The 25,828-nt window shown below is 41.4% G+C and overlaps 1 protein-coding gene across 1 annotated transcript; it reads left to right on the forward strand.

Annotated features, from left to right (window-relative positions):
* On the forward strand, positions 1-25,828 carry AZIN1 (antizyme inhibitor 1). The gene is made up of 12 exons (XM_054629920.2): positions 1-300; positions 5,897-6,034; positions 12,832-13,029; positions 15,062-15,235; positions 15,497-15,669; positions 18,301-18,435; positions 19,949-20,030; positions 20,851-20,925; positions 21,992-22,157; positions 22,682-22,800; positions 22,975-23,189; positions 23,810-25,828. Exons 3-12 carry the CDS (start codon positions 12,928-12,930, stop codon positions 23,919-23,921), a joined length of 1,353 nt encoding a protein of 450 aa, XP_054485895.1. The 5' UTR covers positions 1-300; positions 5,897-6,034; positions 12,832-12,927; the 3' UTR covers positions 23,922-25,828.

Consider the following 25,828-nt stretch of genomic DNA (forward strand, 5'->3'; position numbering starts at 1 on the left):
ACGGCCCCTTCTTCTCGCTCCCTGTATCCGCTTGCTCGCTCGCAGCTCATCGGCCGCGCTCTCATCTCCGCTCGCCGCTGCCGCAGCCCCCGGCCCGCTCCGGCTCTGTCTCTCTTCGCCTGTGCCCTCTGGTCCCAGCGCTGCGCTGCGCTTTCCCCGCCGGCCGCCCCCGCAGCCTATGGCCCTGGAAGGCGCCGCTGCCGCCGCCTGTATTTCTGCTGTAGGTTCCCACATCCCTCTTTAAAAATTCCGCCTAAAAAGAGAAGACGATTTACCAAATCTTTCGGGCCGTTATCTCACGTGAGTACCGGAGCGGGAGTCCTGGGGCTCTCGCCGCCCGTGGGGGGTGGTGGTGGGAGTGAGGGAGGGAAGCAGTGGCGACGCCCACCCCAAGCTCCGAACCGGGCTGGAGGGTCCGTGGTCACCGGCGGCGGGTGGGAGCGTTAGGGGCTTCCCTCTGCCCGGGGCCTGGGGCTCGGGGCAACGCAGGGAGGGACGGGCAGCGGTGGTCGTGGTGCCCGGAAAGGGCGGAGGGGCAGCCGGCGGGCAGTACCGTGGCGGTGACTGCCGGGGAGGTTTGGGGATGGGGCCAGTTCCTCCCGCTGCCCTTTCTCCGCCCGGCGGCATGGGGCGAGAGCGGCTGCCACCGGCAGCGGCAGATGGAGAGCGGCGGAATGAGTCAGGGCCGGAGCTCCCCCCGTCCCCCGGCGCGCCGGGCGGTGCGGGGCCGCAGTGCGGGGGCCGAGCGGGCGGGCAGCGGGACCCCCGCACCCGGGAGGTGTCGGCGGCGGCGGGCGGAGGGTCAACGGCCGCCGCGCTAACATGGCGGACAGCGCTGCGTGCGAGCGGTGACGGGGCGGGAGCGGAGGCCGGGCACCGGGGTGAACGCTGCGGCGGTGCCGCCGGTCCCCTTCTCCCGCAGTCCTCGGGACGCGGAAGGGCGGCGGGGCCGCCGGCTTCGCGGCCGGCGGGGGCTCGGGGCGGCCGCCCTAACATGGCGGATTCCTGCGGAGGGGGGCTGTACGGTGTCTTCCCCCTCGCAGCCGGGGCAGTGCCCGCGGCTGGAGACCCGCGCCCACCGGGCGCTGCTGCCTCTCGCAGGGCGCCCCTGCCTGGGAGTGGGGGCCGAGGGGCGTCCTCGCCTGGATCCCTCAGGGCGAGGGGCTGCCCGATGCCCTGTGGCAGCAGCCTGGGCTGCGGTGCGGGTGCTGCAGGCTCCCTTTACGCGTGTGACCCACACGCCGTACGCTCCCCCGAGCCCCCGGGGGCAGCCGTATGTGACAGGCTTCAGCGTTGGCAGCCTGACGGGGGCAGAGGCAGAAGTGCTGGTGGCATGGCCGCGGCGTCTCCTCGCCTGCTTCTCAGGGGCCATGTTGTGCTTCTGTGAGCGTGATTATCCATCCGGGCTCCCGCTGCCATGCTCCACTTTTCCCCTCACCTGAGCTGCACGAGGCCTCCTCACCTGTCCCCTCGGCATGGTCAGCAGGGGCCACGCCGAGGAGCAGGGCGGCAGCGCCGGCTGTCAGAGCAACGCCCGAGCCGTAAGGGCATTGCACAAGTGACGCTTTCCGGGACTGCCTTCACGCTGAAGAGCCGTGGGGTCACCCGGCATTTGGAAGGGGAACCCTTCCCTCCCGTTAGCAGTCCTCTCCCTTTGCCCGGGGAGTAGTTCTCTGGTCATTAAACGGGTGCACCCTTTACCCTTCCCCTTGGTCCGACCCTTGGTGTAGCAGTAGCAGGTTTGGTGCCGCCGGTCCTTTTGGAGGTCTCTTGGTTGAGCTCAACCTTCTGGGCTTGGCTGTCTCTGCCAACGTATTTTGGTCCATTTGGCCACTGGTGTACTAGTGGCTTTTGGAAAGTATGGAGAAGAGATTCTGGTTCAGCTGCCAGCTGAATTCTTGTGTGTAAAGTGTGTGCACCCGAATGTTGGGGTAGCCAAAGTGTGTGCGTGTTGCCTGCAGTGCCGTTCCCTGTTTGGTAGGAGGTCAGCAGAGTTATAGTGGTGGGAGATCAGTGTAGGTGTCTGTTCCTGGTGGTAGGGGAGCTGAAGGCACGGTGAGCAAGTGGGCTCACGTGTGCATAAGTGGGACGGTGGGAGTGCAGGGTCGTGGTGTGGCTGAAGAGGATGCTGGTATGACTAAGTACTGGACAGCACTGCAGGTCTTTTCCAGTCATCAGTCTGAGCCCATGAAGATGCCTGTGTGTGCTGGGGGTTACCTGGTTGTGGTGAAAAGGCAAGAAAGTGAGCTTAAATCTTTTGAGCCTTTCTGAAGGCATCCCCTGCGGTACTAAATCCTGTACGGCTGCCTTGTGCCTGTAGGCAGGAGAAGCACTGCATTTCAGACCTCTGCAGCAGTCTCTGGTGACTAACCAGGATACAATTGTGTAGTCCCAGTCGGTTGTAGCCACCCTGAATGAAAACACGGCGTGAAGGCCAATAAAACAGCATAGAAATGCCTACCATCTAGTCAGATGCGTGATTGGGTCTCTTGTGTGTGAGTGGATTGGGGGGTAGTCCTGCCCTACTTCTTCTGCCCTCCCCAGCTGCCGGATTTTTGTCTCTGAAGACACTGCACTTGCCCATTATTCTTCCTTGGATAAACGTGGGAGGCAGTGGTGCTGGGGGGGAGGTGGGGGTTGTGAATAATGGTGATGGTAGGAGGGGTTTGTTCCAGTCTGGACTGGTCCAGTCTAGTTCTTTCCTTCCTGTCACCGTGTGAACAATGCTGCTGCTGCTGTGGCTGATGCCTGTGACAAGGCAGCCCCTTCCCCGTGTGCCTCTGGCTGTGGCGAGCTCCCTTCTCTGCCTCCTCTAGGCCAGGACCCCCGGCCTGCTCTCCCCCATCCCTCCTGCTGGGCATTGAGCTCCAGGGGAAGGCTGTTAAACCCCAGAAAAAGGAGGCTCTTTGGGAGGGGGAGGGTGTTGTTTGGTGGTGAGCAGCTGTGGGAATGTTTCTCCTGTGGGCACAGTTTTACTGGAGGCAAGAGGCAGGATTACTGCCTTTCAGCACTGCAGCCGGCCCCTGGACCCGCAGCTCGTGCCTCTCACTGCTCCCTGGCAGGCTGCTGCAGGTGTGTGATGGCAGCAGTGCTGCTGGAAATGATTCCAGCTCTCCAAATTAAAGGGGAGACAGAGTGCTCTGGAAGAGAATTAAGACTGTCCCTTCCTAGAAGCGAGGCTTAATCGTGTAGTGCATTAATTGAGGTATAATGGTAGATTTCAGCTCTAGATGCCGTTGACGTATCACAGGAGCAAGAGTGTGGTTCATGGAGAGCTCCTCAGGGAGCTGTGCTTCCTTCAGGACCTGCTCCCCCCCGGGGATCCCCTTGCCACAGTGTCCTCTCCCTGCTCTGGAAAATGCTAACTGTAACTCAAAAATACCTAGGTTTTTCTGGGAACCAGAGTAAGTTGATGCCTTGGAGTCTGTCACTTGGTGTAAATGTGCAAGGTCATTGTAATTCTAGATTTTTAGGGTTTGGTTAATGGATATTTTTGCTCAAGCCACTAAAGGGTCTCTCCTCGGAAACAGATGCAGTGGATTTTTTTTTTTTTTCAAGAAAATGGACTGATGCCTGGTTTTGTAGGCCTGTTATCACACACAGGGAGGTGAGGGGGGCCAGTGAACTGGAAAAAGCCCAGCCCTGCTGGGCACTTACAGGGCTTGCTGCAGGGGTGCAGGTGTTCTGACAGCTCTGTGCTGTGGACAGCTGGGGGGGGATTTGGGTCCTCAGGTGAGTTGTGACTGTTGTTGCTTGAGCTGTAGTCAAACCTCAGGAACCTGCTAGTAGAGTATACCAACAGATGAGAGATAAACACGTGCATATAGGTGCCACTTGAATATTAAAAGGCAGAGCTACCTTGCTTAACTATTCCCACAACTCAAAGCTCACTGCTTAGCAAAAAAATACCTTTATACCTACTTTAAAACCCTTAAACAAGGAATGCTTCATTGTGGTTGATAACATGTGCAATTTTTGTAAAACTGGGTTTGCCCATATGGGTTATGGACATCTAACACACTTGTACTTAGTGGTAGCCCAGCTCTGCCACTCAACAGCAAAATCCCTTTCTACTGGTTAAAATAGACTTAAGTGACTGCAATTGGAAAAGCTCAAATTGTTCCATTTTCCTCTGAATGTTTAGAAGTGGGAAAGCTGCACAGAAAGAGCAGTCAGACTATTTTGTATATGTTTGTGGAGATCCTTTACATAAATATCATTTAGGAGAAGTTCTGAAAGACAGTTAGAACTTGGCACAACTCAAAGTTAACTGTTGCTACAGAAAATTGTTGGGTTTCATTCCTGCTCCACAGGAATTTTCACTGTGACCTTTCTTCCTTGAGACATGGGAGAATATTTATTGGCATAATATTGCAGGTGTTATTTGGCTGAAGCATTGCATTTTAAGTTTTGCACTTAAGGTTGTGTGCTCTACCTAGAAGCACTTGTGTTTAATGACTTGTTTGGCTAGGAAGGTAAACTTAATTCCTGTCACTGGAAAATTTGTATGAATTCTTGAGTATAATCAGAAGAGCAGTAGGAAGTAGTGTGACTACCAGTTAATTTTAAATGTTGGCCACACCTTCCTGTTGTGTGCAGAACTAAATGTTACTAACTTCTTGCTTTAGTGAAAGAAAAGGATAAGCTTAAATGTAATACATATGCATTAATTCTAGCTGGCAAAATTCTGTAATATCTCAATTTTGAAGCATCGAGGTTTGTTTTTAATGTTGCATGCTAGTAAATGCTAATTTATGTGGTAAAGCTGCAGGGATTGCTCGGTGGGAGCTGCTGTGAAACAGTTACCCTCAAGTTTCATTACCTCTGTGTGTTATGCAGTACCTCATGGAGTGCACTTGTTTAGTTTTCCAATAGCAAGAATTAAGTGGAAAAGTGTATTTCAGGAGTTTAACTTACAGGGCCGTGATCTTTTGTGTTGGGTGATTCCCAGAAGTCAGGCTTTTGTAGTCAGCTCATGTAGTAATACTTAAATAATGGAAGTAGGAATGGTTCATTTTTAGAATAGGTTGGTATGTTCTATGTTTAATGCCATATATCACAGTGACTTTGTAGAAACTTTATTGTATGTTGGGTTTACATGTGACCAATTTGGTAGTGTATTTAATTGCATGAAAATTATTGTTGCTTTTAGGAGGAATAACTTCTCAACAGGCCTAATAAATGTTTCCTTGACTGCTTTTATGCTCATTGTTCTGTTTGTGTGATTGCTTTACCTTGAGTAAGTGAGCCTTGTACTTTAAAATGCTGCTTTGCTGGTGTGTGTAATAGCCTTTAAGGGCCAGCTGAAATGTTTCCTCATTCCTGAAGACAAGCATAAGTTACTTTGTTTTTACTGTCTTGCTCATTTCTGGATTTGTCTGTGTGGTGCTCAGTTTCACTATATAAAGCACTATTTTTCACCCACATAGCTTTTTCACCCACATGCCATGTTCATTCACAGCAGAGGGAGTAGGAACGTGGCAAGGGAATTCTAAAATAGAAAGGAAGTGGGGAGGGGAAGAATGCAGTGGTTACAGGGTTAAAAACACTTCAGGGAGAGTAATCCAGTGTTAAGGCATACTTACCCTACCATAGGATCATGTAGAGATCTTTGCCATTAGTTTTGAAAATCTTCTCATTCAGACTGTGAAAGATAAGTAAAATAAGCAGTCTCATGTGTTTTAGCAGTTCTTTGTACATCTGCCTTGTTCTGGCTCAGAGTTTGTATTAACTCTTGAAAACTGGGTGTTTGATGTGATTGTAAACTTCCATGGTGGGGTGTTGCAAGCCTCCTTAAAAGCACTACTGAAAAGGTATTTGTTACATGTTTTATGATAAAGCTTTTATTCTGTTCTGGCTATGAAATTTATTTTTGTGTGCATTTTTCTCCCTACAGGGCAAAATCTCTGATCAAGTTTACAACTATCCAGAGGGCTTAGGAGAAGTGCTTTATAGAGAGCAGTTCGACTTCAACGCTGAGCCACCTTGGGAACCTAGCTGATGATAGTAGGGTTCCATCTCCTAACTTGTCCATGTAAGTCTCTCTTCATCTGTATGCAGGAGGATAAGCACTTGCAAAAATACAGCTTGTTTTTTGATAAGCAAGGTCTGGATGGAGATTAACAAAATTACATAGGACTTTCATTCAGGATGGTGAGAGGGACTAAACTAAACATTTTATTCACCTAACACATTTCTCAGTGCAATTATCTGATAAAATTCTGCAGTAAACTTGGTAAATAAAGCTACTTTTCTGAATTAGGGGTGTTGGCTGCAGAAATCCTGAAATAAAATGCTGTAACTTCAGTCTCAGTGATAATTCTGAAGTCATGAATTGGACTGCATGACTGTTAAGATCAACTCATGACTTGCTAAGTGCGGTGTAGTTTGAGTAGTTTATACTGAAATAGTTAAGATTTGCTATTGTAAACAGTAACTCAGGCTGATCATGAAGGGTGTGCCTTCCCAAATGCCTGTCTCCATTATTTGTTAATTACTATCCATTTCCACAAATAGTTGTAGTGGGGTTACAGTAGAATGTGGAATTTAATGTTGGATGGAAAATGTGTACCAGTTATAAATGCCTTTATATTTTGAAGTGGCAAATGGGTATTAAAGGAAAACAAGACCGTGATAATGGAAAACAAATGAATGCACTTAGCTGATCTTAAGGAGCATAGAAAACTCTGAAATGTATATGGTTATCATGTTCTGTTAACTTAAAATAGTTTTATGTGGTTTTTAACAATAGTCTTAGATATTACAAACGCATTCAAGCTGACTTTATACAGTATTTGTACAGTATTACTTTTTTCCTTTCTAGCTGAAGGCATTTTTGTTTGGCTTGCTACCTATAAATTATGGAATGCTTTTTAATGTAGAACTTGCAAGTGGTTAAGTACATCTTACTGAGCCAGGTACTTTTTAAAGACCACAAAGATTCCAAATGCCAGTTGTGTTAGTATGCATCCTAATAAGGTACTTAATGTAGATAAACTTGTTCTTTGAGAATACCACAATTGTTGAGGCACAGGATGAGCTTGGTTTATCCTGACTTTTGGCTCTATCTCCAGAGGTTATGTTCTTTGTTTTGTTTGAAACTTACTGAATTAACTGCATATATCTGATTCTTTGTAGTTGAATACTCTAGTCAAGTGAATTCAGTTAACACTGAGAATTTTCTGAATATCACTGTTATGTTTAAGGTGTGATTTTTATAAGCAAAATAGCTGAGAAAATTGCCTCTCCTGTTCAGTTTAAGTTTTGGTTTGCTCTTGTATGTGGCTAGAACTCTTGCATGACATTTTGCATTTGAACAGGAATAAAGTAAAGTAGTAAAAAGCTAGGAAAGGCAGAAGAATTGTTAGAAAGGAGTGAATAAAGTATACAATCTTAAGGTACTATACATGCATCTTAATTTCTAAAACTGTTCTAAAACTGAAGAGAATTTTGGCTGTGACAGAAGTTCTTACTCTTGAGATGAAGGCTGTTCTGGTACCTTCTTTGAGATATTCCTTCTCTAACTGGTAGACTCCTGTGCTGTGACAAATGATACAAGGTATAAGTTGCCCTTGAATGGAAATGCCACTGGATTTGCTTCATTTGCAGCTGAATGTTCAGATAATGTGTATTTATTTTGAGGTTGGATCTATTACGTGTTCAGCAATTATGTACTGTACACAAATAGAAGTGATTCAGTATTGAATGTAGTGCTGATGTAGGTAGCAGTGGTGTTTGCCAGGAAATCTGCACCTGTTTTGGTGTGCTGAAGCACAGGTCATTGCCTCAAATGCAGCTAGGATGCAAGTTAAAGAGCTAATTGATACTTTGTCTTGTTCAACTTGCAAAGTGATTTAATGGGAAAAAGGTCAAGTGAGCTTTTAAATATCACTGTAATGTTATATGTTAATGTTCCAGTGGAACTAAAATAAAAATCTTCTGTCTGAAGAAGGTGTACTTACATTTCCATTAAACTCACTTCCTTTTTATCATTTTCTCCATCTCACTTTTTCCTTGTATTACACTGGCGGGGGAAGACTTGGGGTTTAGTTCCGTCTGCTCTTCAGGCTCTTGCTCCCTGAGCAGTCCAGCAGCTGTGACCTGAAGTCTTTCTCCTTTAAAATCTCTTCTGTGTGTTGCCCCATCTGATTGGCCAGAAATGATGGAAGTCTGATGTATTAGCAAGCCCTGGCTATGCTAAGTGGAAGCAGTAGCTATCTGGACTCACTAATTGACAGTCCAGGATACTAATTTTGAAAGCCTTAGTAACTTAGTGTAGCTGGAGCTGGTGGCAGCTGAGGAACAGGAGGGCTGGGGGCTGGGAGTCGTGGGGGCAGTGGGGAGGCCAAACACTAACACTGACTGAGCAAGTAAGGAGATGGAACAGGGAAGTGACTGCTTGCACTGTTGTAAAAGAGAAGTGCTGGTCTGCTACCACGGAAGTATATGTGCACTCAGAAGAGTAACCATTCTTTTGTAAGCTTTGTGACCTTCTTGGGTCTGAATAATGTATTCAAACTCAAGGAATGCAGAAGGAGGTTTTTGTTCCTGTACAAGATGCTGGATGGGCCATTATTTTTTCAGTTTCTATCCCAGTTGCTTGCTTCAGCAGAATTGTTCTTCTACACTGCTCACTTAACTGTGTGGAATGCTGCTGAGAGAACAGAGTAAGCTGCAACTGACCTAAGCTGTACAGGTACCCTACTTATGGCCTTCAGTGGATTTGTGCTGAGAGATAACTTGAGTAATGCAAAAGAAGACACCTGTTTCAGCATTTCCATCAGCTGGTTAGTGGTGGTGTTCAGATAACTGAATTACAGTTGGTGAAATGGTGTCTTGGAATTTTTTTTAAAGATACTTCCATTATAATTAGGTATTCCCTGCACTGAAAGCGGATGACTCGTGTATAAGGAGTATATATATATAATATATATACTTCTCTACTATACCTGTTCTGTACTGAATTGCTCGTGTCAGTGACAAAATTTCTTGTTTTGATTTGTTACCCCTGCAGAACCAGTATTGCAAGGAATGAGAAAATAATTTGGTTTTAGCCCTTTTTGATTTTTGCATCAGCATTATTGTTATTGGTCATAAATACTTTTGTTTAATAAGATGTGGTTGAGAGACATTATTTGGAGCCCATTTCATTTGCAGAGACTTTTTTTGCAGAGGAAGTTTTTAATGAAAGACCCAAACCTATAGGTGTTTGGGGTTTTTAAAGTTCTTTTCTTAGGCCAAACAATACATAGTTTGGACAATATAAAGAAAAGAAAATTGTGTGTGTTATGGATGCTTACATGTGACAAGCATGTATTTAGACTCTGTTCAGAGAATTTTAATTTTCTTTTATTCCAGATGTCTGCGGTAATTGCAGTGTTTAAATATGTACACTTTTATCTTAGAGTTCTTCATCTGGGAAGCCATTGTGTTAAAGAGCCTGAGGATGTAATGCTTACTTCAAAGAAAGCAATTACATGCCTATGTAGAAGTCTCATACCACTTGACAGCTTTTGTTTGACTTAAAATATATGTCCTGGAGCATTGTGCAGACTAACATTTCAGGTGTGAGAATGGGTGGTGTTACCACACCAAGTCTGTCAAATAATGACTTGCAGTAAGTCAGCATTTCCAGCAAGGAGTGAGCTCTGTGCTCTAATGAGTTCTGACTCATCTTAGAGACATCAAAAAAAGTCCTAAACCATCATTTAGATTTCCTTCTGCAAATTTTATCACTGATTCTCCTCACCCCCCTCAGGAGGGAACTAGTCAGGACAGAATAAGGTGACAGCAGAGTCCCAAGTCCTACTGTAAGGTATTAACCCCTTAAATTTCTCTAGCCACTGTCTTGTAGTGGTGCTGTAGCAGTGCTTCTAGGAATTTGTTTTTTCTTTGTAGAATATTCTTCTATCAAGACTGAAGAGATGTAATTTATTCCAAAAAGGGGGAATTGGACAGTAGTCAAACATTAGCTTTTTTTCTACTAGATTAATTTTGTTAAAAGGAAAAGCTTCCATGTCTTGGATGTGCTTATAAAAGCAATCACTGTTTAGCATGCTGGGAGAGGATATATCAGGTTGTTTATGGTTTGTTGCAATTGTCATTGAATCTGTACTGGCATATATTCCTTTTGGTGTACCTGCCTCTTGACCATAAGATGCATTTTGATGAATGAGCAGGAGGCAAGTCTTGTTTAGGAAATAATCTTTATCAAAACTAACTTACTAGATAATTGTTCTTTTTGTTGGTGGTGGCTTTGGGAGTTGGTGTTAAAGAGTCCTCCCCCCCCATGCTTTACTTGAACTGAGTCTCCCCAAAATTAAAGGGGCAGCTTTTGAAGGAAAGTATACTTCTACACCATCTGTCTGAAAGCTGTGGACACCACAGTCATTAACTATGGAAAAAAAAGCCTTTCTTTTAAGACTACTAAACAATTAGCTTAAATCTACTCCACTGTAACTCAGATGAACATCCACACTCAAAGAGGAAAAGTGTGCAGTTAATTAGATTGGGCTGCTTCATTTGAAATAGCAGGTACAAGCAATTAGCTATGTGTGTCTGGTGAGTGTAAAAATCATTCAGGCTGTGCCTGGTTCCACTGGGTGTGCTGAGACCTTCCAGTAGGGTAGATCTGGGGTGGAAGGGACTCTTGACTGTCTGCAAGCTTTAGAGTGTAGGAAGTGGCTTGTAGCATGAAAAAAAAAACCTCAACCAAAATTTAAAAATCTAGCTAAGTAGTGCCCTTATATATACAGTAATTCCTTAAAATGTTTCAGTAAAAAGCTGATGCCAGCATTTTTTTCTTGGGGGGGAAAAGATAACTCAGCTTTTTGGTCCTCTGCCTCTGAAAACCATGGATATTTTATGAAGGTAGTGTTCATCTTTGTTGGACTGATTCTAAGGCAAACTAAGTTCACAAGCTTCTTTTGTTCAGTGGTGGTATTTTTTTAAGGAGTTTTAGCTATTAGTCTCATTCTGAGATATGACTGACTAAAGACTTTTCTGGTTATTATAGTCTACCACCTAGTCATTGTTTTTATAACTCATTAAATCCTTACACCAATGTGATAATTATCTTGCTCTTCTGTGATTTGGATCTTCAGGATTCCCTTAAATAATCATAGGACTCACTATATATGTGTGAGACAACTATTTCTTACCTGCTCTACTTGTCTTTATCGTTCAGCTTCTGAACAGAACTGAATATTCTTGCTGCCACTGACTTAGCTCACCTGGCAGTAAATTCCTCTTGTAACAAACATAGGGGGCACATTTGAGTTGTGCAGAAAGCATATAAAAAAACCCTGCTGGCTCCTTTCCCGTTATTTGGCATAATGACAAGCAGGAGCAACTGCTGCTTAGTTGTGGTAGTATTAAACTACAGCAAAGTAACTTTGTTCCTATTGTTGACAACATTAACCAAACCTATGTTGCAAATTGTGTTTTTGTTTTTTTTTTTTACTGTATGGAGGTGGTGGATGAAACATGAGACTGAGTTAATACCATGGCCCTGTGATGATTTGAAGCCAAAATTATCTTAATTTATATAGTCTTAATGAAGTATTTTTGGCTTTCAGCTGTAATGGTTGTGGTTTCTATAAATACTTTTAATTAGAAAAATAATTCTGCTATTGTAAATCTAAGTGCAGGTGGCTTTAGAAAACAACCATCACTTTTTACAAGTACTATGCAACTTCTGTTGAGATATTAAAAAAGCCTTAGGTCTTCATTTAGAGAAGGAATCTAGTTAGCTAGCTGGTTTTGATCCATCTTGTGTTAGTCATAAAGATGACAGTTGAAACAAAAATGTGGTCAGTGGGTTGATGTAAGCTAAGAAGCTGTTTTTAAACAACACCCACAACTCTAATGGAATGTGAACTGCAGATTGTTCTATTCATCAAGTAAAGCAAATGAAGGTATATAGTCAGCTGTTGGTAATTTTCTGCTGTCTGCTGATTTTTACTTGAGATTAGTCAATCTGCATTCTAAGACTATATTTAACAGTATTTTCAGTGTTTTGACTTTGTTGATTTAGATTGTCTTTTGGAAAACACTGTATAAATTGCTAACTACCAAGCTAATTTGCAGTGAAGATCTGAGGAGAAGCAAGATGCAAATAAAGTTATACTGTAACTGTTACTTTATTTTAATAACAATGCTACTTGCTAAGATTATCACTTTTTAAATTACTTCTAGCCTAGTGGCTTCTTTACATTAACCTCTGTTTTGCAATTAACAGTTTTAAGTGTTGTAGGCAACGTTATGAACAGAACAACAAAATAAATGTAATAAATACGATGTGTAAATGCAGTGGTTATAAATTAGCATCAAAAGAACTAGAACATTAGTACAAATATCACTGCTAACATTTAATCAATAAGCTACAAGTTTTGTATAACAAATTCAGGAATGTTCTGTTACAGGCAGTCTTCCAGTTGCACATTTGAATGCTAGCATTGCTTAAGATGCTTCACTTGAAAAGAACCGAGCTGAGGCATTTGTACAATTATGCTGCACTTGCAGTATTTTCATAGTTTGCATAAACTCAGTGCAGATCAGTGTGCATACAGTCTGGAATTCTTCTCAAGAACAGCCTTGCATCAGTTGTATCTGGAAGTTAGTGTCAGATTTTAAGTTTTATTCTTGGCTTCCATAGAATTGTTCTATCCATATCTCTGACAAATGCAGGGTGAGCAGAGTAAAAACATCTTTGGTCTTTGTAGAGGGTGTGTTACTGTTTGTAGGACATCAGGTGTAGAAAGCTGATTTTTAAACAGCAGCATGGTGTGCTTTGTGCCTCTTTTTCCATTGACACATGTCTTCTTTCTACAGTTTGTTGCATAATTTAAGGACCCGGATTTAAGGCTTGGAAGCCCATCCCTTGTGTTTCTTGGTTTATGACTGTCGGCTTTGTGGAATACGGCTGAGATGAAAGGATTTCTTGAGGATGCAAATTACTCCATTGGTCTGTTGGATGAAGGAGCAACTCTTGCAGATGTTATTGACAACTGTATTTATGAACATACTCATGTAAGTTTGCTTTCCAGGTCTTTTCATTTAGTTCCCTAAGTCTTCAAACTAGGTCAAAGTATTTTAGAGCTGATGAGCTGACAGCAACAGAGAAACAGTCAGCTAAGCCTCACTCACCTTATTTATAAAGTAGTTTCCTCTTCTAATTCTGCTGCTTTGCTGTTTTCTTGCTTTGGGCAGAATTCTGTTGGGGAAATTTGGGCATCAACTCTTACTGTCCTGAGTGTGACTAGCAGGAAAGTAGTCTGGCTGATGTAATTAAATACAGGTTCCCATCTCACTGTTTGAAGAGATTTTATTAGCAATGGGGTTTAGATCAAGCACCTAAAATTATCCAAGTGGATATATTCAGTTAGAACCTTTTTGTTGTTATTTCCTTGAAAATATGGCAGAGTTCTGAAAAATGTTTATGCTGAGCCTGTTTAAAGCCATGTTTAAATTTTCTGTAGCCCATCATGGTTAATATTCATACATCTTCCTGTTACCCTTCTCCCCAGTGGAAACTCTGGTACAAGCACATTGTGAGGTTCTCTCTTTCAAGAAAAACTGTAAAAGCTACTGAAGTTCAGCTGCCAACTGGAAAGAAAGTCGAATAATTCTGTGTATACAGTAGTCATTTTTTGAATAAGGCTTCACTCATTTCTTAGGAGGCAGGAAGATGTAGCTTTTGTTCTGTAGACAAAATTGTAGAAAGAGCAAACTTTAAAAATGTTTCATTAAGCAAATCCTGTGTTCTTCATATGCCATACCTGTGAGTTGCTCACTTTTCCCTTGGTTTATCAGAACTAATATTCATGTGCAAGTGGTCAGCTATAGTACATCAAATAGCTAAATTCCATGGCCTTCTGAACTCAGGTGTAGGATTCCCAAATCCTGATTCCTAATATTCTTTTTCTGTCTAGCAAATAAATAGGTAAACTACTGGCAACATGTCATGTCTCCAACCACTGGCTGGCTCACAGAGGATAGCTGCCTCCTGCTGCTTTCATTTACTCCTTTAGCTCAAGGGGTAGAGGCCTGTGCCATGGATCTAAAGCTCCAGATCCCAATCCTGCTGGTGACCCGTACAGGGGGTCAGTATGCTTCCACCCGATGGAATTTCTATTTGTGTTTTTTAAACAGAAATAAAGACTTTGTATAAAATAAGCCACAACATGTAGAGTTTCATATCTGCAAAAGTCAAGTGCTAGAATTAACATTTGATGTACAGTCTTGATTCAGATCCATCATGTGTTTTGTGATGGTCTTTGATTGATTTACAGTAGGGCATTCACCTACAGTACTTTTACAGAGTGCACATTATGGGCAAATCTGGAATGATCTGTTTGCAGTTGGATCCACTACACCTGCATCATGACTCGATAGTGGAAAAGACTATATTGTAACAGATGTGCAGAACTTAACATTCCAGAAAAGTCTGTGCATTTTCTTAAAGATTATGTACTTGATTCTGTCACCTTTAACGTGAAGTCTAGTTCTTAAAATTCCTTTTGAACTTCATTCTTCACAAGATGTGGAGAACAGTCTCAAACTTGACTTCCTGAACTAAAATACCATCAGACAAATTTTCAGTAAAACAAGCTATTAGATGTTAAAATAATGTTAGTGCATCAGATTTTATTCCATTTATAATAAGATAAATTCATTGAGACTGTGGAAGCTTTCATCCCAATGGATCTTCTTCCTATAAATAGCTGCAGACTTCTGAAAATAAAAAGTTGAAAAAAGTGTGTAACTTAATCTGTGTTTTTTTATAAAATCAGCATTTGGCATTTAAGTAGAATCTTTTATTCAGGAATCTCAGAATATTGTCAATAGCATTCATAATATCTCTGAAGTGGTAGGTATTCCCTTTGGTTTCCTAAAACTAGTTCATATTGCTAGTTGAACAGAAAAACATTATTCAAGGTCAAATCTAAAAGTTAAGAGCAGGGTAAAAAAAGGTACATAGTTCTTTAAGACTTGGGGTTGTTTGTCTTGACAGCAAACCTACAATTTCAGACATTTTATTTTCCTATTCTTCCTTTTGCAGACTGGAAAAAAGGCATTTTATGTTGGAGATCTTGGAAAGCTTGTAAGGAATAACATGCAATGGCAGAATGTGATGGCACCAATAAAGCCATTTTATCCTGTAAAATGCAATTCTACTCCAGGTGTACTCGAAATTCTGGGAACCCTTGGTGTTGGTTTTGCATGTTCCAGTAAAGTAAGTTTTTCTTGCCTGTGTGCCTTATTTTCTTTCATATGTCTGCTGGTGTAAATTCATCTCTTTGGTGCCAGGTGCCATGATTATAAATAACATTTGAACTGTGAATTCATTTGTGACTCGCTATTGAAAATCTGTACTTCTGCCCTAGAAGCAGTAGATAATTTTCACTTTAGTGTGGTAGAAGAGCACATCTAATAAAAATTCAGGAAAGATGGTGCCGTGCACTTTGTCAAACTCTGGTATGCTCCTGCTTTTCAGTCTGAAATGGCATTGGTACAAGACCTGGGCATTTCTCCTGAAAACATCATCTACACAAACCCTTGCAAGCAAGCCTCTCAGATCAAGTACGCAGCGAAAGCTGGGATAAACATCATGACTTGTGACAATGACATTGAGCTGAAGAAAATTGCACGTAACCATCCGAATGCCAAGTAAGTGTCAAAATCCTGGTTTTGCTTTTAATGTAGGGGAAACTTTTTGCCTGTATTCTGGGTGGTTTGAGTTGCAAGCAAAGTTCATGGCTTCTTTAGTACAAATCACTTGTATCTGTTCTTCTTCTGTCTCCTTCGAAAATAGCTTTTTTGCATCTGTTCCTACTGAGTCTTGGCTTCCTAATACAATGGCCCTTGGTTTGGGAAAGATCTTGGGAGAAAGTGATTTTTTTTTTTTTTTTTTTTTAGGGCAATCTTCATGTAAAGGTTTCAGGGATTAAAGTTCAGAAGTCTAGTATTTCATCATCTGCAAATAACATCTTCCTCCTGCTCTGTTTTGGCTTCAGTGTTATCTTCCAGGGAGTTGTATTTGGATATTAGTGGCTCTGGCTGAAGTCAGGGCTGAGCTACCAGCAAATGACCATGTGCATTGGATCCCACCTGGGGTTTGGGCACACTCTGCAGGTCTATTAAATACACCTACAGGCATTTCCACATAATTAAAACAGGGAGAAATTTTTTCAGTCACTTTGGTATTAGCTCAGCTGCTCTCTGTAGAATAGTGGTCAAAGCTGATAATCTGGCTGTTCAATATGGCAACTTTATTGCTAGCAATGTATAATGGTCTTTTGGACTGATAGGCACTCCTGTCATTTCACATCACATCCCTCACATATGAATGCTTTAGCTTTGGGCCATGCCTTTAAGGAATATGGAGCCAGAGTGAAGGGAATGTTACAGTGCTTTGCAGTGATTGAAGATATAGCTTTCCATAAATGTCATTGGAGGAACTGAATTCCTGATATCCTTAACAAATTCCTTGGTTTCTGAACAGTCATGATTAAAGTAGTGTGTCATCTCCCAAAACTGTGACTTGTTTTGGTGCTTTTTTTGGGGGGTGGTGGTATTTGAGAGAGTTTTTTTCTTTGTTCAAGACTACAAGATTTAATATTGCTGTTGCTGGTGATTACACTTCATCCTCATGGAAGTCTGTTTGTGCTTTGCATACTGGAGAGAAATTTCTGTGCAAAAATGTTATGCATAATAAGTAAACTTTTCTGTAACTGCTGCCCCTGGTATACTTAGTGGATTCAAAAGCCTTGGCAATGCTAAAGCTGACTGTTAAATCATTAGTGTTTTACCAGTTATTCACTGGTGGCTTTAGAGTTTTGTTAGTTTTTATGTTGATTTATTTCCATGATTCGAACAACTTCTTAGATTTCTAGAAGTCAGATTTAGTGGGTTTTGCTTGAAAATACCTTGATTCACTTAAAATGCTGCTATAACAATTTGTCAATTTAATGCTGGATGTCTTAAGGAGAGGTTTTAACTAATCTTAATATGAGGTTACAAATCATAGTATGGATTTGAATTTTTCTATTACATTTTAAAGAGTTTGACTTGTAACAATTTTTTGCTTCAGTTAGCACATTTTTCCAAATGCTTCACAGAATATTGTTTGACTACAGATTTTTTGAACACAGTTTTCTGTGCTAGTGAGAAGCAGGAAAGGCAATGCTCGTGAGTTTCTCAAGATGAAATGGTACAAATTAACAAGGATTGCAGGGCAACCTGTTTGAGAACTCAGGACCTTTTGCTCTTTACAAAATGCATGTTAAACACACCAGGAAACATTTGGAAAGTACTTGTAGAAGTCATGGTAGATGTTAGGCCAGCTGTAGTGGCCAGGCTGAGTTCTGTTTGGTGCTTGTCTTATAAAGAGCTGTTTCACTCTGTGTGCAGAGTTTTTTTCACTCATTTACACTCCCCATCCTGGTTAGCTGCAATGTGCTCTGCCCAGTCTGCATGTATGTCATGACACCACCTCTGTTTAGTTTACTGGATGACTAATTACTTGATCTTATGGGGGGAGGGTGTGGCTTTCTCAGTGGACAGCAGTTTGAATTTGGGAGGTTTGGGGGTATGTCTCTAGAGGTTTGGATGTGACCATGCCTTTGCCCCTCAAGTGTTACTTTAACATAGAGAAAGGTCAGCATTGGCACTGCAGTTTGCCAAACCTACCTAAAATGAGGCTTTGACCAGACAGAGGAAGGTGTTCCACTGCATAAGAATGTAATAAATGGTGCCTGCTGCCTCTGTGCTCCACAGTGTCCTGGAAGAAGGGGCAGGGAATGGACTGACCACCCTACCCCCTCATCCTGAGTCCATGTGCTCAGCCAAAAGGGGAGGTTATGTGATATTGCCAGGGTGTGCTTTCAGCCTGGATGCTGAGTTTAACTAAATCTGATACATGTCTGACTGGAGGGGAACCTCTGGGCTGGGGAGGGGTACAGAGATGGGAAAAATCATATTAGTCTTACTGATTTTTTGAGGAACTATGCTTTATTAGAAGGTAACATTATTTTTTATTACAGCACTCAACAGACTCTTGCTGCTGCAAGAGTCTTAGTTGCTGCATTTCGAAATCCCTTGTCCTTGTTGGCTCCATGTTTTAGCCCCTAATTGCTAGTTTTTTCTCTGTACAGGATTGTTATTATTAGGTTGCCTTGATTCATCCATCGATGGAGCTGGAGTACTGACAACATAATCAACACACTTCTGACAATCTTCAGGCTTCACATGTGCTGATGATGTAAACCAACTGCCCCAATCATCTTCCCCTTCTCTTAGGCTCTTACTGCACATTGCCACAGAAGACATTACTGCTGGTGAGGAGATGAATATGAAGTTTGGCACCACCCTGAAGAACTGTAGGCACCTTATGGAATGTGCTAAGGAGCTGGGAGTCCAAATAGTTGGTGTCAAGTGAGTAACTTCATTGTCCTCTGCTGGCTGAATAGATATTTGTGTGATATTTGTGTGATATAGATATTCTCTTTTACTTAACATGTAAAAGAGAAAAGGATTTTTCCCTGGTGACACTATTTTACAGGATTTTTAAAAAAATCAACAAAAACCCCAGACAAACAATATCGTATTAATTTAGAATTGTGAGCTTTTGCTTGCAAGCACAAACTAGTATGAAACAAAGTAACTATTACAGGGATCAAAACAACAGGAAATTAAGTATCATAAATTCCTTCTGTCAGCATGTAAACTAAGTTTAGTAGCCTCTCTTATTCTCTAACTGTACTCTTGAGCTTCTATGGTAACTTGATTTGTATTTTTCCACCAATAAACATCATAACAGAAGTGCTAGTACAGCATGGAATAGGTTGGATAGTTTGAACAAGATGAACATGGTGTCAGATTTTGTAAGGTTCTATGTCACTCTTTGATCATATCAAGACAAAATACTCAGATAAGTTGTTGGCTTGCAGGTGGCAGGAACGAATCCTAGAGTTCCAAATTCTTACAAATCTGTGGTATTTTAACTGGAAGCTTGATGGATATTTTACTGTATCTGAGAAAAATGCATGCACAAGTCTGCTCTGTCTACCTTCAGCTACAAATCTATCACATGCTCATAACTGTTTTAGGAAAGCAACCAAACAAATAAATGGGTCATCAAGACAATAAAAAAATGTTAAGCCAGATTTTGATGATTTAAACCACAAATGTTTTGTTGTGTATCTGTTTGAAATGGATGTTAAAGCATAAACTGCAAATGTCTTAAAAAATAGATACTACTGAAAAAAACATTCCTCTTCATATAGTGTCTTAACCAACTTTTATGAAAACCCTGTGCCTCTTGTGCATTTTTTAAAAATAATTTTTAAATCCACACATGGATTCATGCAAGTAAGTTTGAAAAGTGACCTTTGCCTCAGAATGGCATTCCTTAAAGGAGTAGACTTGGAGTAGAGAGCACTGTGTCTCGGGTGTGTGTATGGTCTGTCTAGAAGCAGTGGGCCATATGCCTCTTGAGGAATCCCATGGGAATGCTGGCACTTGTTCTAGCACCTCAGTGACTAAGTGCATAGAGCAGTACTTGAATCTCTTGAACAAGGAACAAGAGGGGATTCAGGTGCTTGTGGTAGGCATCAGTACTTCTCTGCAGCTTTGGCACTACTGAAAAACAACTTTCAGCTACTTTGATAGTGAAGACTGAAAAATTCAGTAAATCTGTTGTTTCTCAAAGATGAGAATATTGTGGAACATTCTTAGGATTAAGAGGAAGAGAATTCTCAAGTACAAATTCAATAGCAGGCAGTGGTGGTCAGAGCTTCTTTGCACAGTTGCTGTATATTATCATTTAATCTTGTTTTGGGGCACTTGGGAATGAATTGCTTCTGTTGCTGTTTTATATGATGAAATTATTTGCTTGGTCTGAAAGCTGCATGGTTCAGTGTATTTACTGTGTTTTTATTTCTTTCAGATTTCATGTTTCAGGCTCTTGCAAGGATCTGCAAACATACATTCATGCTTTGTCTGATGCTCGGTGTGTGTTTGACATGGCTGTAAGTACATCTATACTCACATGCAATTGCTACAGTAGAGGAGCCATTCTATTCTGATTATATTAACAAACTAACTACATTCTTTCCAAAATGAATCCTTGGAAATTGAACTTTTAGTAAGGGACTAAATACTGCTTTGTCATGTGTGATAGAAGTAAAACAACTTTGTCCTAATTATGGTAATGAATACTGTCCCACTGACAGGCAGTAGCCTTACATGCTGTTTAAATTAGTTTCCCACTTTTGCTCAAGCCTTTTTGATATTCAAATCTCAGTCCTGTAAATACACAACTGATGCTTTTAGGTTACATTGAAATTGAACAATTGTATGCTGGCATCTATTGTGGTATGAGGAGTTTGTAAACTAAACAGAGAAGACTGCAAGTCTTTTTACTCTTATTACTGCAGTGCCTTAGCTGTGGCTGGTAACATGTGGGAGCAATAAAACTGAGGATCTCACTGATCTTTGTGCAAAGTTGTTGCAGTTGTCTTGTCACAAAATTTGTGAAATCCTAAAATTGTTTTGTCAGAATACACCACCTGTTCAGCAAATACTGTCTGAATTTAACAAAAGCCACAAGATGGGAGTTGATATTGCTGTGGGGCTTGCAGAGAATTGTATAACCAGCCTCTACTGACATCCCAGTGCTTTGCTCCTAGATTTAATGGAGCTGTACTATGCCCTTACTCCCTCATTAGATGTACTCAACTAAATAGTTTCAAAAGCTTAAATACACAGAAAACAACCACAGTAAGGAGCAACAAAATCTTTTTGCTTTTACTGTTGTTCGTGTACTTACATTCTGCCTATGCATTTTAGGAAGAATTTGGCTTTAAGATGAACATGTTGGATATTGGTGGGGGCTTCACAGGTTCAGAACTTCAGCTGGAAGAGGTATGCAATGTGTTGGAAATTGAAACTCTTACTTTTGAAGAAATTGAGTGTTTAAGCTTCAAACTGTAGCTTGAATTGATAGCTGAAACATGGTTAAGTTCCATGTTAGACTGTAACTCAAGATGTCACTAGTTGGGTTTGTATTCTTGATCATGGATAGTGTAATCCCTTCTTGGGGGTGATCATGACTTCTTTTTAATCCTGTTCATCTGGGGTGAATGCTCATTTAAGTGTGTTAGAGATTAAATTGCTATCTGAAGCAGCCTCAGCAGTAATACTTCAAGGTTTTTCTTGACTATTGTCCAGCTGGTGACTTGCATGGTTTTGGGCAGGGTGCCTTAGCATGCTTTGGATCATTAACCCTGTTGCTACTGGATGAAAATTTCCAGTATTTTGCTTTGGAACAGAAAGCTAAAGGTCTTGATTTGGCTGGCCTCTGATTTGGCCTAAATGCCACCTTTAGTATGAAGTGGCATGTAGAACAGGATACCCAGTTTACACTGGTATGTTGTCTTAAACACAGGCTCCATGAATTCAGCACAGAGAAAATGAGGCATTGCTAACAGCAATCAGGGCTTTTCTCTCAATTCTAATGGTTCTGTTACACATCCAAAATATTTGGTAATCTTGACATATTTGTCCTAATATATGAACATTAGTATTAAATAATTCTGTTTCTAATATGATACTGTTCAGAACTAATCATGAAAAGGTCCTTTACCCATTCTTGTGGGTTCATATGTAATTTTACATTATCTGATGTGCTGGATGGGCATTGAAGTTATTGGTGCACTTGTGAGTACCACAGCTTGAGCTTCAGTTGTGAAAAGAGACTGCGTAGTACTCAGACTCATGGTTCTCAATCTTCAGTGTTTAGCAGAATGACCAGTTTTCTTACATGTTTTTTTTTATAAATTGTTTACCTCTGGTAAAGGCATTTCTCAGAGATTGGAGGGGCAGAGTAAGCATTTGGTGTGCTGACTAGACTTGTTGCTGACTGGAAGTATGTGTGTGATACATCTGTAAGCTGAGTTCTTTGGCCTTACCTCTGACTTCAATTTCCTAGGTTAATCATGTCATCAGGCCATTGCTGGATGTCTACTTTCCTAAGGAATCTGGTGTTAATGTGATTGCAGAGCCTGGATGTTATTATGTTTCATCTGCATTTACACTGGCAGTGAATGTCATTGCAAAGAAGACTGTTGGGTATGATAAACTTCTTCCTTCTGGAGGTAAGGGTTGGATTTGTTTTCTGTGTTATGACTCAGGTAACTGCCCACTATTAGTTGGGATTGACTAGTTTGTTTATATGTTTAGTGCATCCCCTAATTCTTACACTGTAATATGCCTTCTGGATTCTGACCATATGTTATCTGTGTGTCTCACTGGTACTTTTATGTGGCACTTCTTGTATCCTTACTAGGTTAAACCTATATTGGGTGCATCACAGATGGTGTGTTAGAAGGTTCTGTATTAGAACATAAAAAATTATGTCACAAAGCAAGCTACTTCCCTGCTTCTCTGGATTTATATTCTTAGCAGTAGTTATTACTGAAAGTATTAATTTTATTAAGCCTCTCAATGTTATAACTGAATTTATAATCTGGTCTCATACAGATTACTCTGCTTGTAATTCTCCTATTCTAGTATATATGGAACCCCCTTGTCAGGAGAAAGCAGCTGACTTAAGTTAGATTGCAGAAGGACTACTTATGACAAAACATGCATGCAAGACAAGTTCTTTTTTTACTTCCAGTGGAGCAAACCAGGAATGATGATGAACCAGTATTTACATATTACATAAATGATGGTGTTTATGGTTCTTTTGCAAGTAAATTGTCTGAGAAACTGAATACTATCCCAGAGGTTCACAAGGTGAGTCCTTCTATATTCTTCAGAGGTAGTCCTTTCTATCCTTGTCTATTGAATATATATTTAACACTTCATACATATATAATTGCATATTATTTATTAAATTAGCCTTCTGTATATTTGAAAATTCTTGTTCAATCAACTGAAGCCTGAATTGCCTCAATCATTTCCATATAGAAATACAAGGAAGATGAGCCTCTGTTTGCAAGCAGCCTTTGGGGTCCATCCTGTGATGAGCTTGATCAAATTGTGGAAAATTGTCTTCTTCCTGAGTTGAGCGTGGGAGATTGGCTGATCTTTGACAATATGGGTTCTGGTACCTTGGGTGAACAGTCCGCCTTTAACGACTATCAGAGGCCACTGATTTACTACATGATGTCTTTCAGTGACTGGTAAGGAAACTGTCTTGGTAGTGGCAAGGTTGCTTTTGCTTCCTTCAGGAGTGTACACTTACGAATTACATTCAGCAGCAAATACAGGGAAATGCTGAGTGCAAGAATGTGCCTTTTTAGTTTGTGGATTTTTTTTTGTCTCTGTTGTTTGACTGCTGAGACTAAACTGAGATCTGTGATAAAATGCCTACTTTGCTTTAGGGCTGACAAAGGAAAGCAGAATACCTGACTGATCTTACCTGGGAGTTCAGTGGCAGTTGTAAAGTCTTGTACTGGCTTAACAAAAGCTGTTTAACATCAACCTTTGAGCTTTCCTAATACACATATCCACAGCTTGTGTGCAGTGTTGTCACTGCCGTGGGCAGGAAGGGGAGTGATGCTCTTGTGGTGATGGGGAGTGTGGTACCCCGTTCCTGTGCCCAGGCAGGGCCCTGTGCTCCCACCCTGGCGAGTGGCAGCATTTCTGAGTGCCAGGCACTGGCACAGCTGGGCTCCCTTCTGCTGAGCCAGGGCCAAGCATGCGGGGGCAGTTGGCTGCACACACTGCGTGGCGGCTGCTTTCTGAAGGGAAATTGAACCGGAAAACCTGCTGTTACATCTCTTGACCTTTTCTGCTGCAGGGATGAGATGCAAGATGCTGGAATTGCTTCAGACACATTGATGAAGAACTTCTTCTTTGTGCCTTCGTGCATTCAGCTGAGCCCGGAAGAACGCTTTTCCACTGCAGCTTAAACAGGCATTAACGCTTCATTTAGACCTGCAGTTGCAAGTCTGTAGTTTGTCTGGTCAACATTCCAATCTGGAAGAAATGGAACAATCTTCAATTCAATTCATTCTCTTCAAAACTTGAAAACATATTAATAGTAATGGGGACCAGGCAAAACAAGCTACAGCTACAATTCAGTGGGGGGTGGGAGGGTTAGATAATGGTGTCCAAATTTAAAATCAAGTTCATTCAACCCCTGAGCGTTAAATATGCAACAAAATGGATGACTTAGTGGAGATGGAAACCCATCACTTGGGTTCTTCAACAGTTTACATACAAGTACACAGTTTTTATACTAAGGATTCCTGTTAGAAAAGTCTTGTAAAGTTATTGTCTTTCGCCCAGATATATCAAATGTCAGTGGGAGACCAGTGTGACTTCATTAGATGTTTTAGTGTATTTAGAATGTGTAAATTTGTGCTTTGAACTGTAGTTTAATAAATGTAAAATTGCATCATAGTATTTGTTGTATTTGACCCATGATGTATCCCTTGTATGATTGCAATAAAACTTTGTGTAGATTTTACTGTTTTTCAGGCTAACTTTGGGAGGAGCTAGGCAGATAGCTATAAAGTAGATGTATATATGATTGATTTGAGAAGCTTTCTTTTCTCAAGCCCATTGGTTCAGCTTTGTGTTAAACAGTAAAAATGTTAAGATTGATCAATCTGTATGAAGTGAAAGTCATGTAAGTTCCTGGAAGGCTAAAAGGCAATTTGTGGTGTGTTTTTAGAGCATGACCTTAGATTCAGTTCTTCACACCAACCAGCTAACCTGCACTAGGCATGGGTGTGCATGGAGAGGTTGTCCCAGCTTGTGTGCATGCAGTGCCCTGAGGCAGCATGAGTTAGTCCAATTCTGCATGTTGTCACAGAACCTTTGGCTCCTTTTTTAATAGTGTTTGTTTGAAAAGTCTTAACTTTCAACTTTAGCTAGTTCTGTATAGTGCTGACTCTAGGGTAGGGCTGCACAAGACTACAGAAACCTCAAATGCTCTCTTGCACTGGACTTCATTTCTGTATCCATAATGTAAAGGTAAATCAGACTGCTGCAAGTATATGTGCATTGAGTAATGAACTGCTTGAACTGGTCAGAGAATTTCTTTTTGTGTTACTTTAGCCTCTCAATTTCTTCAAGGTCCTTTGCTTGCTTTCTCACTTTAACTTTCCCTACTTGAAGACTGGGGGGAGGAGGAGAAGGGGGTATTAGGGTTTTGAAATAATGCACTGAGGCCTAGATCCTACAGGTAATAGGGACTTTTTGAACCCTTTAGTTGGAGGTAAAAGTTATACCCTTTGGCTGCAAGTGTACTTCACATGAGTGCCAGCCAGGAGGAAATTTTATTTTCTGACTCTGTAAAGGAAAGGTTTTATGAAACTTCATTAAGTTTTACTTGAAAGTAAATTCTCAGTTTGGTTTTTTCAGAACAGTTTTACAGGTCAGTTAGGAGATAAAAAATGGCTTATGCTTTGGAGATGCAGTCTAAGAAACACTTATTACTCTAATTAAATGTACAAGTGAAAAGGGAGTAAATTAAAGGGGGGAATGTGTGATTTGGTTTGGTTTTGGTTTTCTTTTTTTTTTAACCTGAAGTTACTAGCTGACCCATGTCAAGCAGTGATAAGCTCTTCCATTTACTGTTGAGGTCTTTCTAGACAAGACAGACTGCTGTGTGGTTTTTGACTAAATGCAACTACAGTTGCCTAAGGTTAGATAATCAAACAGGTTTCTGTCATACAGTTTTTAAAAGTTGTTTTATGTTAACATACAGAGAAGTAGAAAACAATTTCTCTATGAATGCAGCAGTGGTCAGAGCAGAAATACTTGCTGTACTTGAAGACAGTCTGCCATTAAAGCCAACCTGGAGTCTGAA

The sequence above is a fragment of the Agelaius phoeniceus genome, chromosome 1 (assembly GCF_051311805.1).
Source record: "Agelaius phoeniceus isolate bAgePho1 chromosome 1, bAgePho1.hap1, whole genome shotgun sequence".
Lineage (NCBI taxonomy): Eukaryota > Metazoa > Chordata > Aves > Passeriformes > Icteridae > Agelaius > Agelaius phoeniceus.

Coding starts and splice junctions, on each gene's coding strand:
- AZIN1 (XM_054629920.2), top strand. CDS start 12,928: ATGAAAGGATTTCTTGAGGATGCAAATTACTCCATTGGTCTGTTGGAT. Junction 18,436..19,948: donor GTCCAAATAGTTGGTGTCAA/GTGAGTAACTTC, acceptor TATTTCTTTCAG/ATTTCATGTTTCAGGCTCTT. Junction 23,190..23,809: donor ATGATGTCTTTCAGTGACTG/GTAAGGAAACTG, acceptor TTTCTGCTGCAG/GGATGAGATGCAAGATGCTG.